The sequence below is a fragment of the Rhamphochromis longiceps genome, linkage group LG14 (genome assembly GCF_057381845.1).
Source record: "Rhamphochromis longiceps isolate RC_006_pf linkage group LG14, R_longiceps_female_GT1.1, whole genome shotgun sequence".
Lineage (NCBI taxonomy): Eukaryota > Metazoa > Chordata > Actinopteri > Cichliformes > Cichlidae > Rhamphochromis > Rhamphochromis longiceps.
The window spans coordinates 30,090,608-30,107,393 of record NC_140570.1 but is presented as its reverse complement, the minus strand read 5'-3'; the positions used below and the strand labels follow the sequence as shown (position 1 = coordinate 30,107,393).

The window sequence follows — 16,786 nt, the reverse complement described above, 5'->3', positions numbered from 1 at the left end:
CGAAAGCGTTTCTCCTGTAAAGCATCACTGTCGAAAGAACATTAAGAGGCTAGGGGTAGTTAATGACGCAGTATGCTGTCATGACTTCCAATACTTCTTTCCTCCAATTTGTTTTTAAAAACACAGCACTTTTGTGTTTTAGAGCTTTCAGTGTTAAGTGGTGTTAATAATTAAACACAACTGGGACTTGGAACTACAACCCGATTACATCAACAGTCGTGTTCCTGTGCAAATGCATCACAAAAAATGTGTGTGCACTGGGAGTGGCAAGGGTACAGAAAACAACACTCTTCACAGCATACTTAGTAGAGCTAAGTGGTGACAAGATGTTGTTGTGAAGCAAGCTGCACTAAATGGATGGATTAAAAAGTGTCCGTTAATCTAAGGCAGTTTTACAAGGCGAAGAAGATTATGAACCCAGGCCATTAAACCTGTAGGACAGGTACCTACTCACCCCATAGAGTATGTATAATAATTTCTGGAGTCTACGTTGTGAAGCCTGTTAGGGTTTTATCTGCTGCCGTGTTGATTTTGTTTTGTTTTGGATTTGGAGTTGCCATATTTGAATGAGAAGTTAGAGCTTAAGCAACCAAATTGTATTCGTTAACTGTATGGGTGCAAATCATAGACATAGGTACCTACTAATTAGTGCTAAGTAAGAGACTATAGAAATATTATAATGTCACTTTTCAAAACTGGAGCTCAAACTTCTAGGACAGTCTTACCCTGCAGCAAACCGTTCTACTTTTAGATAACAAGTTTGAGAGGTCAGGTTCAGTCACTCGAGTTGATGGTTACCAGACATCTACTGGCTACAGGTTTTTGTGACTTTATGCCTAATCCAAATGGGTGTGTTTTTAAATAAATAAATAAACACAGGTGTGGATAAAAAGAGGAAATTAGCGATAGAAACCTAAACAGTATTTTGTGGTTGGCTGCAACCATGTTGCTGTTGGACATTTTAACATGGGACTGACTCTATTTTAGAGCTAAGTGAATACTGGGGTAACTGCAATTCACATATGCATTGAAAGTAGATAGAAGAGGACTATTAGTCTCAGCAGTCTGACTCAAAATATTAATTTTCAGTTACTAATAGGGCTTACTAAAGCCTGTTGGTTTCCATAAACCAGCAAGATGCTGAAATTTATACTGTTTGCAGTTTGCTTGATCATAGTCTGTAGTTCTTTCAAGCTGTCACCAGTATCTGTTGGGGTATAGTGTAGGATGAATGCCCTGTGGGGACTTACAGCAATCATTTCCATTACCCAGTGGGGAAGGCACTGCGTGGTGATATAGGCACTCTGGTGTGAGGTTTCAGCCACCCAAGCAATTGGTTCGATTTCCTAAACCTAATAATGCATTCAGAGTGCATGCGCAGCTCCAAAAGTAAACTGAATGTAGTAGCATCCACAGAATATTCATTAGATTGGTATCGGTGCCAGCTGTAGGTCCACTGAATAAAAAAGTAGCACTTTAAAAACACTTGGAGGATCTCATAAGGTGACTGACAGTGTATGCAGGGCACTCGACAAATCAAATCCCACAATGGAGCGCCCTGCTTGGCTGTTTTTTAAGGCAGCAGCTGACTTGGTATATGTGGAAAGTACCGGTAAGAGTTTTTATTTTTAAAGTAGTTAGGATGCTGTGAACCCCATGGGCTTCTCTTCACACTCAGCATGTGCTTTCCTTGCCCACCATCCTTTTCAACTCTGTGGCATGCAGGAACGCCTCCTCCCATCAGTACGCTTTCACATCACGGCTCTTTCAAACAGCTGACAGTAAAATGGATAGCACAGTGGAGAGTGACGGCTCAGATATTACATACAGGTAGAGACTTGTAACCATACAAGCCTGAAAGTTTGTGTTTTGCCCTTTGAGAGTGTTTGCCTGCTTTCATGTAGAATGCAAACATGACCAAGTCTTCCAAGCTCACTATGTACAGTAGAATCACAGCTTTATTCCCAACATTAACTGCTATACTCTACCATTGTTGAATGTCACCATTCATACATACTACAGTGGGGCAAAAAAGTATTTAGTCAGCCACCGATTGTGCAAGTTCCCCCACTTAAAATGATGACAGAGGTCAGTAATTTGCACCAGAGGTACACTTCAACTGTGAGAGACAGAATGTGAAAAAAAATCCATGAATCCACATGGTAGGATTTGTAAAGAATTTATTCGTAAATCAGGGTGGAAAATAAGTATTTGGTCACCTCAAACAAGGAAAATCTCTGGCTCTCACAGACCTGTAACGTCTTCTGTAAGAAGCTTTTCTGTCCCCCACTCGTTACCTGTATGAATGGCACCTGTTTGAACTCATCATCTGTATAAAAGACACCTGTCCACAGCCTCAAACAGTCAGACTCCAAACTCCGCCATGGCCAAGACCAAAGAGCTTTCGAAGGACACCAGGAAAAGTATTGTAGACCTGCACCAGACTGGGAAGAGTGAATCTACAATAGGCAAGCAGCTTGGTGTGAAAAAATCAACTGTGGGAGCAATCATCAGAAAATGGAAGACATACAAGACCACTGATAATCTCCCTCGATCTGGGGCTCCACGCAAGATCTCATCCTGTGGGGTCAAAATGATCATGAGAACGGTGAGCAAAGATCCCAGAACCACACGGGGGGACCTGGTGAATGACCTGCAGAGAGCTGGGACCAAAGTAACAAAGGTCATCATCAGTAACACACTACAACGGCAGGGAATCAAATCCCGCAGTGCCAGACGTGTTCCGCTGCTGAAGCCAGTGCATGTCCACGCCCGTCTGAAGTTTGCCAGAGAGCACATGGATGATACAGCAGAGGATTGGGAGAATGTCATGTGGTCAGATGAAGCCAAAGTAGAACTTTTTGGTATAAACTCAACTCGTCGTGTTTGGAGGAAGAAGAATACTGAGTTGCATCCCAAGAACACCACACCTACTGTGAAGCATGGGGGTGGAAACATCATGCTATGGGGCTGTTTTTCTGCCAAGGGGACAGGACGACTGATCCGTGTTAAGGACAGAATGAATGGGGCCATGTATCGAGAGATTTTGAGCCAAAACCTCCTTCCATCAGTGAGAACTTTGAAGATGAAACGAGGCTGGGTCTTCCAACATGACAATGATCCAAAACACACCGCCCGGGCAACAAAGGAGTGGCTCCGTAAGAAGCATTTGAAAGTCCTGGAGTGGCCTAGCCAGTCTCCAGACCTCAACCCCATAGAAAATCTGTGGCGGGAGTTGAAAGTTCGTGTTGCTCGGCGACAGCCCCAAGATCTGCATGGAGGAATGGGCCAAAATACCAGCTACTGTGTGTGCAAACCTGGTAAAGACCTATAGTAAACGTTTGACCTCTGTTATTGCCAACAAAGGGGAGAGAGAGAGAGAAAGAGAGAGAGAGAGAGGCGATGGTGTTACCGTCGTTGTTGCTAACCACAACAGTTTATTTTGAAAATGAAAATGAAACGATAGACGTTTTTATATCGTCATCCGATATATATCGTCATCGAACAGCCCTATCAACAATACAGTAACGTACAATAAGAATACACAGTAAATAAATCCAGAGCATCCATCCCATACTTGCCCTGACACCACATGAACGTCACAGACAAATATCAAACACTGCAGAAAAGGATAAATATACCAATCTTCCCCATCATCTTTTATAACTGCAGATGGCAGGGAATGCAGGGGTTGCAGGGATTGTTGAAAGAAAAAGCACCTTTCAAAGGTACTGCTTGTGTGATTGTGCATTATTTCCCCTTTTTGAATCAGAACCACGGGCTACAATGTGAATGCCAGCATTAGTAGTTCTGCTCTCATAATCATTTAGGCATAAATCTATAATCTCTTGTCCAGGATGTAAGCCAAACACCTAAATTAGGTGGATAAAATCGTTCTAATACATCCTTTTTGCACACAAATAAAAATAATGTTTTCATTATTATTTCTTCCATTAAGTGTGACCCTGTTGATATAGTTAGAACTAATGCAGCTCAAATGAACAACCAAATGCATTCCAAATCTTGTACCAGGCAAAGATGAATACACCAGAGATTGTCCTCCATCTCATCTTGTATTTCGTGCTGTGTTTTGATGTCTGTGCCACTGCCAGAAGTCAGTCTGACACAATACATAAAATATAAATGAGAGGGTAGGCAAGTGGGCTACCACAAGCAGGCATGCCAGCTGTCTGTCGTTTCATAGCATTGTACTGCTGACTCACTTACAGAATAATAGAATAATGTGCGCTTTGTCTGCTGTACTTACCTGTCTTCTGGTCAAGGCTTTGCTGAGCATTTTAAATGTATTTATAGCTCCTGTTTCCATTTTGTTAAAGTGGGTGGAGGAATATTTCCAATTTCAAAGTGTTTTCCTGGAAATAGCAATCATCTTGGTGTTTGGTGCAGTAATTGCTTATTTGTCTGTGAGCAGAGAATTATATTTTGGCTAGATTGCCTTGCTCTGTGTACGTTGGGCTCCCTGACCGGTTGTTGACACAAATTAGTGCTCAGGGATGGTATATAAGGGATTCCTGTGTAATGTGCTGGAAAAATGCAGTTTTGGCTAGGGGTGCTGCTGCTGGTCTGAATGTTGATGCACAATAAATGCTCACTCAAGGACTGGACTAATCCACGCTTGAGCCTGCTCAATCATTCTCCATTGCAGAGAAAAGGGAAAAGGCTGCATTGTGGTTCAGGGATCCCATAGTCCCTTGAGGACAATTTGCTGATAGAGAAAGTTGCTGCTAAGTCAAAGGTTGAAGAGCAAACTTCACCCTAATCCTTATTTATTAGGCCTGTTGATTATTTATGTCATCATCCTTTATGGGAGAAAAGCAAGGTTACTGAGTCATCTATCCATGTTATTCCTTATGCCATAATCATAGAGCTACCTCACAGCAGTCCAGTGTGAGTAAAGATCCAGCCTAGATGTGACGTAATATGAAGCTATACGATCCGAGCCTGTGTGGCTTCATATTACAACAAGAAAAAATAAGTTCTTCCTAGCCAGGCTTATACTATAGTCACACTATGCAAAACAGTGGTTTGAGACCAACGCATAATCAAAACGATTGCAATGGTGCAATAAATTGCAGTCTTGTTGCCTTTGAAATCATTGCTTGAAAGATCCTGTGACTGCTCACATTCAGGAGCCGTCTTCATTTTTGCTACGTCAAAACAACAATTAAATGGCATCAAGATGAAGTCAGTCTACTATCAGTCTGCTGTTACTTTGCAATTGGGGTCAAGCTGGTAAATAAATTTGTGATAATGGAGCAATTAACTGTGATAAATTAGTGAAAATTGCAATTCTGTTGCTGTCTGTTATAAATCTTTTGTTGAACCTGAACCTCATAGATTTGAAACAGAAATTCAGAAATTACTCAGTGATGTAGTAGCTGGAGGATGATAATTTAAAAGCTAAATGGCTAAATAGGTGTTTGCTGGAATATAACTAGGTTACAACCAGCTGGCAACCAGCTTGGTTGCTTGTTTGCATTTATAATAGATGGTGGTTGCTTGCAAACCTTCACCAATCGCTCTGAGAGTGATTGCAGTCAATCAGATACAGACTGCAATGTTTTGGAGACAGATTCCATCAGAGGGCCTGTTCAGCTGCCTTGCAATCTTGCACAACTACTTGAAATTGGTTGCTGAATGCCAAAAACTTCCATGCAATCATTGGGCAAATGATGCCTTCCTGTTTTTTACCCTAGTGTGACTGAGCCATTATACACCTCTGAGGTTTTTAATATATACATTAGCTAACTATTAAGTTAGCTAATGCTGTGTTAGCATTGCATTGCATTCTGCAGATTTACACATATGGAAAGAGCCGGAACAGTCAAATGCTATAACTTAATACAATTTTAGCTTTTCAGTAGGTATCTGTAAACTTATGTTTAGTCATTACATCTATGAATTACAATAGATTAGATCATTTTTATCGTACTATTTGGTTCTTCCTCCCTGGTATCGGCTATAAATTGTAAATAAACTCTCTCGTCACCTATTGTGTGAACAGACATGCACCTGTGCCAGCATGCCTCTGCTCTTTGCCTGTTCCAGGCAAGTAGATTGATACATTACAGTAGATCGATATCATTAAATATCCTCAGTGCACAATTGAATTGGCAGAACTTGTTGTATGGAAATGTAGTCAGATTCAGTCTTTCTGTCTTTGCTAAATATTTAGGATTTGCATGATTTCTATGATTGGTGGTATAATTTAGCAATTTTCATCACATATGCTGCTGTGCAACAAGTCTTTTTGCTTTCAAGGTGCAAGACCTAAAGTGTTCTTAAGCAATAGCTCTCTAGGCTTGCTAAAGGCTGGCTGGTTGGCTGTTTTTTATTTTTTTTAATTAATTAATTTGTTTTCACTCGTTTTCAGTCAAGTGTAGATACCTAACCATTTTTTTAGATAAAATATTTTTTGTTTGTTAAGCCACTTAACCTTGATTTGTGAATCATTCAAACATAAATGTTCTGTCTACACATAACAGACAGCTTGACAAAGAATCAGTTTTAGTTACCTTTAAGCACTGTTACTAGGTCCCATCTTAAAACATATAATTTGTTCTGATTTTGTTAGCTGAATCTATGAAAACTGCCAAAGATAGCATCATTTAACAGACATAAATAGTATTTTTGCACTAGCTAACACCTGAAAACCTGGCATATCTCAGCATGCTGTGTCAGTGTGTCCTTAAAGAATTTGAAGAACTTGGACAAGTGGAGGATAGAAGAAGTGGTAGGCTTTTAAAAAAACAGTTGAGTAACAGTATCTGAAAGTCATGCACAAAGTCATGCAAAAAAAAGAAAGATAAAACTGAAAATCCAGCAACGACCTGACACACAATCTGAGACATGCAATCTTGCAATCTCAATCTGTAGTTGACTCTTCACTGAAGCCTCAATAGAAATGGTCTCAGTGAAAGAGTCACTGTGAAGAAGCCGTTCTTAAGTAAGAGAAACAGGGAGAAAAAGCTAAGGTATGCCAAATTACACAAAAACTGGAGCAAAAATCAATGGCAATATAGTGATGAGTCCAATTCTGGAATATCTGATTCAAACAATCATCAATATTTATGAAGGAAATCAAGAGAGAGGTACAACAGTGAGTGTTCACAGCCACCTGTAAAACACAGTGGAGGCCCTGTCATGGTTTGGTGCTGCATTTCTGACAGTGGTGTTGGGGATGATGCGAAGACTGATGAAATTATGAACGCAGAAAATAAAGTAAAATTTTGATCCACGATGCAATACCATTTGGAAAGCATTTGATTATCAATGGCTTTATTTTTCCACGGGTCAATGATGGTAAACGCAGTGCTAATGAGGTAAAAGCCTCTATGGGGAAAAACACAGAGTGGAGCACTGACAGTCATGGACTGGCCCTCCTAGAGCACTAACCACAATATTATTGAAGCAGTGTGAGACTATCTTGAGAGAGAATGGAGCAAAAGGCAGGCAAGAAGAGTGTTGAATGTCCTCGAGAACTGCTCCTAAGGACTACTTAAAGAAATTACAGGAAAGCTTGCTAGAGAGAGTTCAGAGTGTGTTGAAGAGTAAAGGTGGTCATACAGAATATTGACTTTCAATTAATATTGTGCAAACTCTTCCTGTTGCCTTATAAGCTGTATTTTTACACATTGCTTTAAACAATTACAAATTTGTAGTGTAAACTTACACGTGTAGGTTTGCAATGAAGGACATAATTCACAATAATTCCTAAATAATTCATAATTTCCCTGAAGGGACCTGAAAGGCCAAGCACTCCCACCTGGGGCTTTCACACTTGTTTTTCTCTCCAAATCTTTAGAGGTGTCAACCAACGTAAAGAAAAGGAAAAAATACAAAAATGTTTGAGTTGTCTGTCCTTGTCTTTCTTCATTTACTGCATTACGTTGACCGACTCTAAAAGCAGAATTTTCACCCTTTTTTTTTTTTTGGATTCACAGGTTCGTCAAGAAAACACAGCGCCACTCATTGGTGCCTGCAGAATATTGCACAAGAATCAGTCGACAGCTCCGATGAGGAGTTCTTTGACGCCAGAGGTTAGTAAGAAATTGCATGTCCTCATCTCCTCGTGCCTTCATCTTGTAGTTTTTGGACTTTCCAACATTATTAGTGAATGAAATAACCCAAACTTATTATCAGCATTTCAAAAAACCTCTATACTTGTTTTCCTTGCTGCCCTTTTCACTGAAGGAGCTGAAGAAAATGTATCCTGTAGGCATTATGATAGATAAATTATTCATTACTGAAAGGTTCCAGGTGTGTTTAGGCTTCAAGGAAGCATTAAAAATAGCAGTAACACTATTTTAAAAAGGCATCTGTGCTGGCAAGGACAAGTAACAAAAAACCGCAACTCTTGCTGGACAAAATGACACATCCTTGTTTAGTATTTAGGGAAAAGAGGCCAAAAGGAGCTGGGTGCAGCTGCTAGCAACGAATACAAGATGATTTGTCAGCATAATGTGGGTGCAAGGCAGACAAACAAAGTAAGGAACAAATCTGAAAAACATACGGAATTATACAAAGAACCACGAATAACAATGAATAACAAATTTCAAATGATTGCAGAGTTGTCTGTTTCTGTTTCATCAAACAAACACTACACAGACAGCTTCGATTGGTGGTGCAGGTATTTTTCAGTGTCTTCTCTCAATGATGAAAACTTGCTTAAAAGAGCCAATAATCGCTAATCTCAACAATTAAGAATCTGGGATATCATACAAGATTGAATTCCAACTACAGAATAATAAATCAAATAATAAAACTAGACAAATGTAACAGGTTGTGACAAAGGTTAATTAGCTCCTTGTATTTCAAAGCAGAAGGTCCGTATTGTGTATTTATGATTGCTGTAGTGACCGGACTTGATATAGATGACAAATGAAGTCTGTCACTCTTAATTGTTGTCCACTTTCCTGCTGAAGATCCTTTTAAATTCATTTAGATGTCAGCTTGACCATAAATAGACACACTTGAGAACATGCCGGACTGCTAGCCTTTTCACGGTCCCAGTGGGAGTTAATCAGCGAATAAGTACAACACTTATCGCTCCAATTATCCACTCCAAGTGCTTATCCCCAAAGAGTCTGATGGTAGAGATACTTCTGAATTATGGTTTTAGTAGTGTAACATGTTCTTATTTTACATTAGGTCGGTGAATATCCAGCAGTGTGTTTAGAGTTTCGGGTGTTTAGTGTTCTTTTGTATGAGATGAAAACATGATAAAAATGTGCCTCTGGGGTATCAGATAAAAAGTGCTGCACTCATTTCTATTTTTGCATTTAAGGGAAAATGTAAGTCACATGTTCGGTGTGGAGGAACTTTATATAACAGTCTTGTCCTTAACTTTTGCTTTTATCGATGCCATTTTCCCTACCATTTTCATTCAGTTTTGTTTGATTTTCCTTGCCTCCCCTCTCCCGCGTAGTCTCTTTGCCAAAAAAAGGCACGTTTACAACTCATAGTCTTAGAAAACATTAAATATTTATCCTTATCACAGCTGTTGCAGAGCAGAGCTGTGCATTGCACTGCATTTTATGAGGCCGGCATCGAGGCGCCTATCAGTGGCGAGGAATCACTGGGGGAAAAGATAGCACACATGCCTTATATGTGAGCCGATGTACCTCATCACCCTCACACTATCTGCAGCATGGAATTCCACTCTCAGCCAAGAAATATCCCACGTGGCTGTGAAGCAGAGAGAAACGGAGATGTCCCTTATGTCCTTTGATTAAATATTGGTGGTTAATGGGGAAAGAAGCTGCAATTATCTTGACGATATTTTCTTTGTGTTTATGTATTTCTTGTTAATTAGTTCAAATGAACATTTTGGCACTGTTGGAAAATGTGCTGTGAAGCTTCATAGTTAGAGTATGATATTGGAATCTGTCATGGTCCTGGGCCATGTTGGCCCAGTATTCTTAGTTTTCATGTATTTTTGTATTTTGTTCCTTATTTAGGCCATGCTTCCTGGGTTGCTCTGTTACGTTGTTCCTTATGTGTTTTCCCCTTGTGACTCTTACCCCCTGTGTGCCCCTCTGTGTATCTGTGAGCCCTCGTCTCTCCTTGTGTTTTATTCCATGTTTTCCCCAGCCCGTTATGTCTGTGTTCTCCCCGTGCTCTCTCTCCTCCTGTCTGAACCTCTGTGTACTTCCTGTTTTACTTTGACAGTCTCCCGTCAGTGTTGCGTTTACTCCTGCCGTGTCTTGTTATGATTATCAGTGTCACCTGTGTTCCCCGTGTGTTCCCACTTCCCTCGTTAACCCTCTGTGTATTTATGTCTGCGTCTCCCTCAGTTCGGTGTCGCGTTCTCCCTTCATCCATGGCCGTGCGTTTCTCTGTGTGTTACGTTATAGTTTCCCGGTTTAATTTGTATGGTTCTGCTCTCCAGCAATAAAGCTGTGAATTTTGAGTTCATTCCTGCCTCTGTGAGTTTGCGATTGGGTCCTCATCCAGCCTGCACACAGCCGAATCATGACAGAATCAGTCTTTACACCTTAAATAGGATTGGCGGACCTCTAGTATGATTGCAGAGGTCATCTATCATCCTAATTCTGTGAGAACCTGCCATGCCTCTAATTTGTAAAGTAAAAATTCTACTATAGGTTTCCAACCAGAGAAGTCCTATGTTGTTGGGAGATGCAAAGAGAGACTGCTGAGAATATTCAAAAATGATGATCCGCTGAGGCAACGCCTGAAGGGAGCAGCTGAAAAAGAAGACTCCCTGTGTTACCGTTAGTCCCCTGTGATTTCAGCTTTTTTTTAAAGCACACTTTTTTCTGCCTCTTTGCTGCACGATGAATAAGTTGTATGCTGTCTATTAAAAATTAAAAGTTATACAGTGCAGTTTCAAGAGGATATATATTGCTACATAACCTAGAGACCAATTTACAGAGAGAGCTCAGTGCATGGTAGCATGCGTTTCAACAGGCTCAGCAGTCATTGTGTGCAGCCTATTGATGGTTATGCAAATAGCAACCAGAGATGTCAGTTATTACATTGTTTGGTAATAACTGACATGTTTCACAGTTAGAGGGTAATTTCTAAATGACACGATGTCCCCCCTTGTAATAATCCCATGTCAAGATTATTTAGGTTGTTAATTAACCTTTTTCCTAATTTCCTGCCTGTATACCCACCAAAGCCAACTGGCTATAATCTGTAGCTTCAGACATAAACTGCTGTGGAACATCTGTCTCCTCAAAGCAGTCAAGATAGCTGAAACACTGATCAAGGAGGATGCTATTGTTTTCCAGTCATGAATTTTGCATTTTATAGAGAATCTGTAACATCAAAGTTTCCATATCCATCTGTTGTGAGGTGAAAACCCTGTTGCTTCTTTGTAGAGTGGCCTGAATTTGTATTCAAGACGCTTTTCACCAAGCACCATTCGGTTTTGGTCCTGTCTTTTATTTCAGGCCATTTCGTCCATCTCTAGTTGGATTATTGCTTGTTTGTTTGGTCTGTGGAGAGCAAACATATCACATCTCATTTTGTCATCTCTCACCGAGCACACTATCGGAAGGACTTGGGGCAGGCCAGTGTTTTTGAAGTATTAGGTTGTGAAAACCCTGGATTATCCTTTCAAGTTGGATGAAAGCAAGACTGTTTCATTCTGCAAAGAAGGCTCTTAAGAATGAGCACAAGTGAAAGAGGATATACAGCGTAGCACAGAGAGGGGAGCATATTCTAACTGAATTTATTTTTTCCTTGTGGTCTGTCTGTGACTTTATAGCCTGAGCTCGGGGGAGAAGTGGAGCTGTGTCCTGCAGCAAAGACAACAGAGCAAGTTATTCTAAACATAAACATGTGCTTAGAATGAAAGATGCCTTCCTTAAAAGGGAAACCAGACCAAGGTCATAAAAGGTTGTTGAAGTTATGACCCACTACAGCTGCTTGCTAACTGCAGGCCTCTGAGTGTTGGTTGTGTATAACTCGTCTCTTCTTTTCCTGCAGGCAGAGGGGATATATGGTTTTCTCATGAAAAGTAATTTAAAAGTTAGAAAAGTTGAGAGAGAAACTGAAAGAATTGGATTCCGAATGAAAGCATGATTGAGTGGTTAGTTTGTCATATTATAGGCCCACCACTCAAACCATCACAATAAGCTTGGGGGAGTTTTATTTAGGCTGTTATGATGAATGCCTTCATCTGCACTGCGTTACCCAGTGGACAGAGGAAAAAAAACATGAAAATGTATGAAGACTGTCAGAGCATTTCCCCAGATTTCTGCTAAAAAGATGAGCCCAGGCTGCCTCTATTATCACTTTGGGTTTTTGTGTGTGTGTGTGTGTGTGTGGGGGGGGGGGGGGGGGGGTGGGGGTGGGGGGGGGGGGGTGGTATTGTTTTAAACAGTAGTTTAAACCATTTCCTTGATTATGAGCTGTATCTATACAGATGGTTGTGTATATACAATACATTCTCTGGATCTTCCTGGAAAGGAAATGATGCATCTCTAGGGCTCTTGCCCTGCACATGGCATTTTAAGCTGAGTATTCAGAAGTGGCTACACTGTATTCCAGAGCTTTCACTTCATCTAAGCTTTTGAGACCCATCAATATAATTGGTTGGTCACAGCATGCATCTATTACAAGTTGATCAAAGACTGCTTGTAAAGAGTTTGCGAAAAAGAAAAGATGAAAATGCATACATAAGCGGAGGAAACAAGGGTTTGACATTTGTGAGGTTTTTCATCTGTCATCCAGGAGATTGGTTTTGCAGCATTAGTTTAGGGCATCACTTTTGTCCTTTTGGGGGTTCACAATAATATGGTGACAGTATACTGTATAGGAAATATGACTTTATGTATTGGCCCCTCATTTCTAGCATAATGTAGCAGGTTAAGATTCCTGTAGTGCCCCTTTAAATGAGACTTGAGAGGCCGGTTGCAGCATTCCTATTAAATAATGTGCTTGTATTTTCTGTTCTGCCTGATGAATGAAAACAGGACGGTATTCTATCAGTAGTACAAACAGTAGCTTATTTGAACAAATTGACAACTTCCATGTTTCATCTCAAGTATGAGTGTTTTATAGTTAGTTATCAGAACAAAGCAAATAAATAAAGCTATATTATTCTGATGTTCAAATTCATTCTAAAAGATCTTTAAATATTACAGCTTTCACTAGACTAGAATTCTCTAACCAGATATTAACCAATAATAAATACCAGCCAAATAATTACCATATAATTATCATACAATTTCTAATTAGCATATAATTTCTAATTAACAGAGCATTTCATACATATTACTGAAGCTGGGTCTCATCTGTTACTGCTAATCACATATGTGCTTTGTACAGCAAAAAAGACATGTTTTTAGCCACAGCGCCTCACATTCTTTGCCTCAAATCTCATCCTGCTGATGTGCCTCTTTTCACACAATCCTCTTCTTTGTCATTTCTCTGATTTTCATTGCTGCTCTTTCACAGATTTTTCATTTTTTCAGAAACCGATTCTTCCCTAAAAATCCATCAAAATTTAATATTTGCAAAAAAATTCAAATAAAACCTAAGGCATATTTGTGATTCATTGTTTAGTGTGATGAAAATTACTTTAACTGCAGCATTAGAGTACAAATCTGAGCAAGCACTAGACTCCAGATTATTTTTCTTGATAGTTTTTTGCAAGAAAAAAAAAACTTGAATAAGACGTAACAAATGACAGTGTAAATCATGTTGTTAAACAGGGAAGCAGACATGAAATTCATCAACGTCTGTGATGAGAACCGAGGCTGTGAGCTTTATTTTTTTGTTACTGATGTTGTTGCGTGTCAGCCAGTGTTTGTATGACATGGTGTAGAGGCAACACAGCTGTTTGCTGGATGTTTGATGCTGTCATCTCTGTTGATTAACTCCCCTGACTCCTTTGTGCACAGCTGCCCCTTAGCAAAGCCCCCACGCACCCCAGCACGCAAACACAAAATCAGTTTGTCACATCGTCAGAAGCTTCTGGAGCTGGCCTACAGTGATGACAAAAACAGAAGTGAAGCACACACTGGGGGTCACAGAGTTTCCCAGGCTGACGTGCAGACACCCACAAAGATCCGGTGAAGATGCTGAGCGGATTCATGAACGTCCACCTCATGCTCTGGAGTCTGCTTCATTGATGAGCATAAAATATTAATTTTCCACCAGAGGCAGGTAAACCTCAAGTTTACCTCCAATTCAAATCCAGAAAGCTCTCCAGTGAAAGGAGATTACAAGACATTCGAAGCTTATCCTCAGAGAAGACAAGGAAAATCCAAACCACTCTGCTTAGGAGGAGTTTTACCGATTCATTTCAAGAGGATACTTTCAAATTGTTAAATTATTTGAAGCTCTGCCTGCAGTGAAGAAACCACATGCAGAAACATGATGGGACATCATCAGTTTGAGCAAGCCAATAGAATAAAGGCTTTTTCTTTGAGTTATTACTCTTAGAAAAAGATTGCGTTGCTGAATAAGTTGTGCAAACCTAAACATTGCAATTCTAATTAAAATTGCTTAGTAAGACTAAACCTAGTCCAGTTTTATTCGATAACTGGTCTGTTTTGGGTTGAGGGTAACAGTTTAAGAGACAATGCTGCGATTCTTCTTGGCTCTTTTGTTTCCAAATGAAAATGCAGTGCAGAAAAGCTGCAGTTAATGGCATTTCTCATCACCAATCCCCAACAATAAAATACATTTGGGGTGTTAAATGGAATGAAACATGATTAAGATTTCCTGCATCACAGAGTGGTTTGTGCTGTGTCATGCTGTAGACGTAAATGTAGAAATGCAGTCTGTTTCTCTGCAACGTGAAGTGTTGTTTTTGTATTACCAACAACAGCAGTGTGTGTAAATGTGTGAGAATTGCTTTCATTTCCTCTTTTTACACCATCTGTAGTAGTAAAATTGAAAAATTTTGTCTCTCTCAATTAGAGCTGGGCGATAGAACGATAACGATATGTATCGCGATATAACTTTTACTCGATAGAGAAATTAAGCTATCGCGATAGACCTCGCCGCTCTTGTCCTCTTAAAAAAAAAAAAAAAAAAAAAAAAAGGTCAGCCGATCCAAATTCAGTAGCGCAGAGCTGAACCAATCACAGCCGCAGTCACGTCGCGTGACTTGCTAAGTACAGCACAAGTGCCAAGCCGCACGTGTGTTTGTTTGGGAAGCAGCCAGCGGGTAATGGAGCCAGCGCATAATGGAGGAAATGAGTGTGCCGACTAGAAAAATCAACCGAGCGTGACCGAAGAGAAAACCGATGATGGTTCCAATGCCGGAGAGATTGTCGAACGGAAGAGCCATAGAAGTTCCGTAGTGTGAAGGTATTTCGGCTATTTCAAGTCTGACAAAAAACAGAGTAGCGTGCACTGTAAATTGTGCCGAAAGCAAGTCTGGAAATACAATAAACTGGTGCATGCGTCACACTGTGCGCCACGTTATTGTTTCGGTGAAATGAATTTCTACAATACTGTTAATTCTACTCTCTGCAGTGTTTAAATGCTTACATATACACACAGTTACTGTCCCTCCACACATACGACTCGGTTCTGCTTCTATGCCGCAGCTTTGTTTACTTTTTCCCACCGAGGCTTCTAGACTTCTGATTGGCCAACATTTCTGCACGGTTAGGAATCTAGCGCCACCTGCTGCTTTGGCATGTTCATAGCAGCGTTTTCCTTCATTTCTGCCTTTACGTGTGAACGGGATTATTTTTTTTAAAACGAAAATGGAAAATCTCCGTTTTCAAAAATACCCGTGTACGCGTGGACGTAGCCTCAGTCTCTGACTGGAAGCGCTAATTCGTCATTCGGCTTTTGTCAGACTAAAGTAACTGTTAAAACTGTTTGAAAAGCTAAGCTATACAACAAGGAGAGATTGAGAATTTCCTTTTAGTTCTCAGTTTATTTGATACTGACAAAAGTTAGTCAGTTTTGTCTGTTCTTCTGTAAAACAAACTAAGATTTATTTTTAGAATTAATATTTTGTTTCTAAGTGGAATTGACAATTTAGTCTGTTTCATTTGTTCTATTTTGAAACTTAAACGCTTTAGCGGCTGCCTTTTGTGTAGTTTGCAATATTTGCCTTTATTTATCTGAAAAAGTCTCATGTTCCTTAAGTACATCTACCCTGTTGAACTTATTATGGGAAATAAATATTTAAAAACAAGCTGCTGATTATTTCACATTTTACTTGTGAGCAACGGCACATTTAAATCTTACAAATATAGTTATTTGGCTTATATCGTGATAGATATCGTTATCGCCTGAAATGAAAAAAACATATCGTGATATGAAAAAATCTCATATCGCCCAGCTCTACTCTCAATCCTACACCTCCACTTCAGCCTCTCACCCCTTCAGCACCACATCATTAGTATTTTAAAAATGAATGCAAGCAGACAAAAAAAATGAAAACAATTTATAAGTAAAAGAAAAATTTCTATTGCGGTTAATGACCGGAAGTGTCAGCTGTGGTACCGTTAAATTCCTGATGAGCTATAACAGTTCTTTAGGTCAAAACAGTTTGATTTCCTCCTCCTTGTCCTCCTCGCTGTGAGACATGCCGGGCTATTTTGATTTAGATGATATCACAATTACCACATTTACATTTTATCACATTTATATTTTCTTGTTAGAATGCATAATACAGACCTTGGCATATAAATACATCTCGACTTTTGTTTAAGGATCTTGCATTCAAAAGCAATTGAGTTGCATACACAATGAGGAGAAGTCAGTTATTTTTTAGTTTATTTAGTTTTCCTTTTTTACATCAGGACTATTTTTGCTGTCTGGC

General features: G+C 39.8%; 1 protein-coding gene across 3 annotated transcripts in view; it reads left to right on the top strand.

Moving 5' to 3' along the window:
* Window positions 1-16,786, top strand: part of pitpnm3 (PITPNM family member 3) — a 96,594-nt gene that overhangs the window by 16,828 nt on the left and 62,980 nt on the right. For all 3 annotated transcript variants that reach the window (XM_085379552.1, XM_085379553.1, XM_085379551.1), the window contains exon 2: window positions 7,965-8,060. In XM_085379552.1, the coding sequence (XP_085235678.1) occupies window positions 7,965-8,060 (96 nt within the window). The remainder of the gene's footprint in view (window positions 1-7,964; window positions 8,061-16,786) is intronic.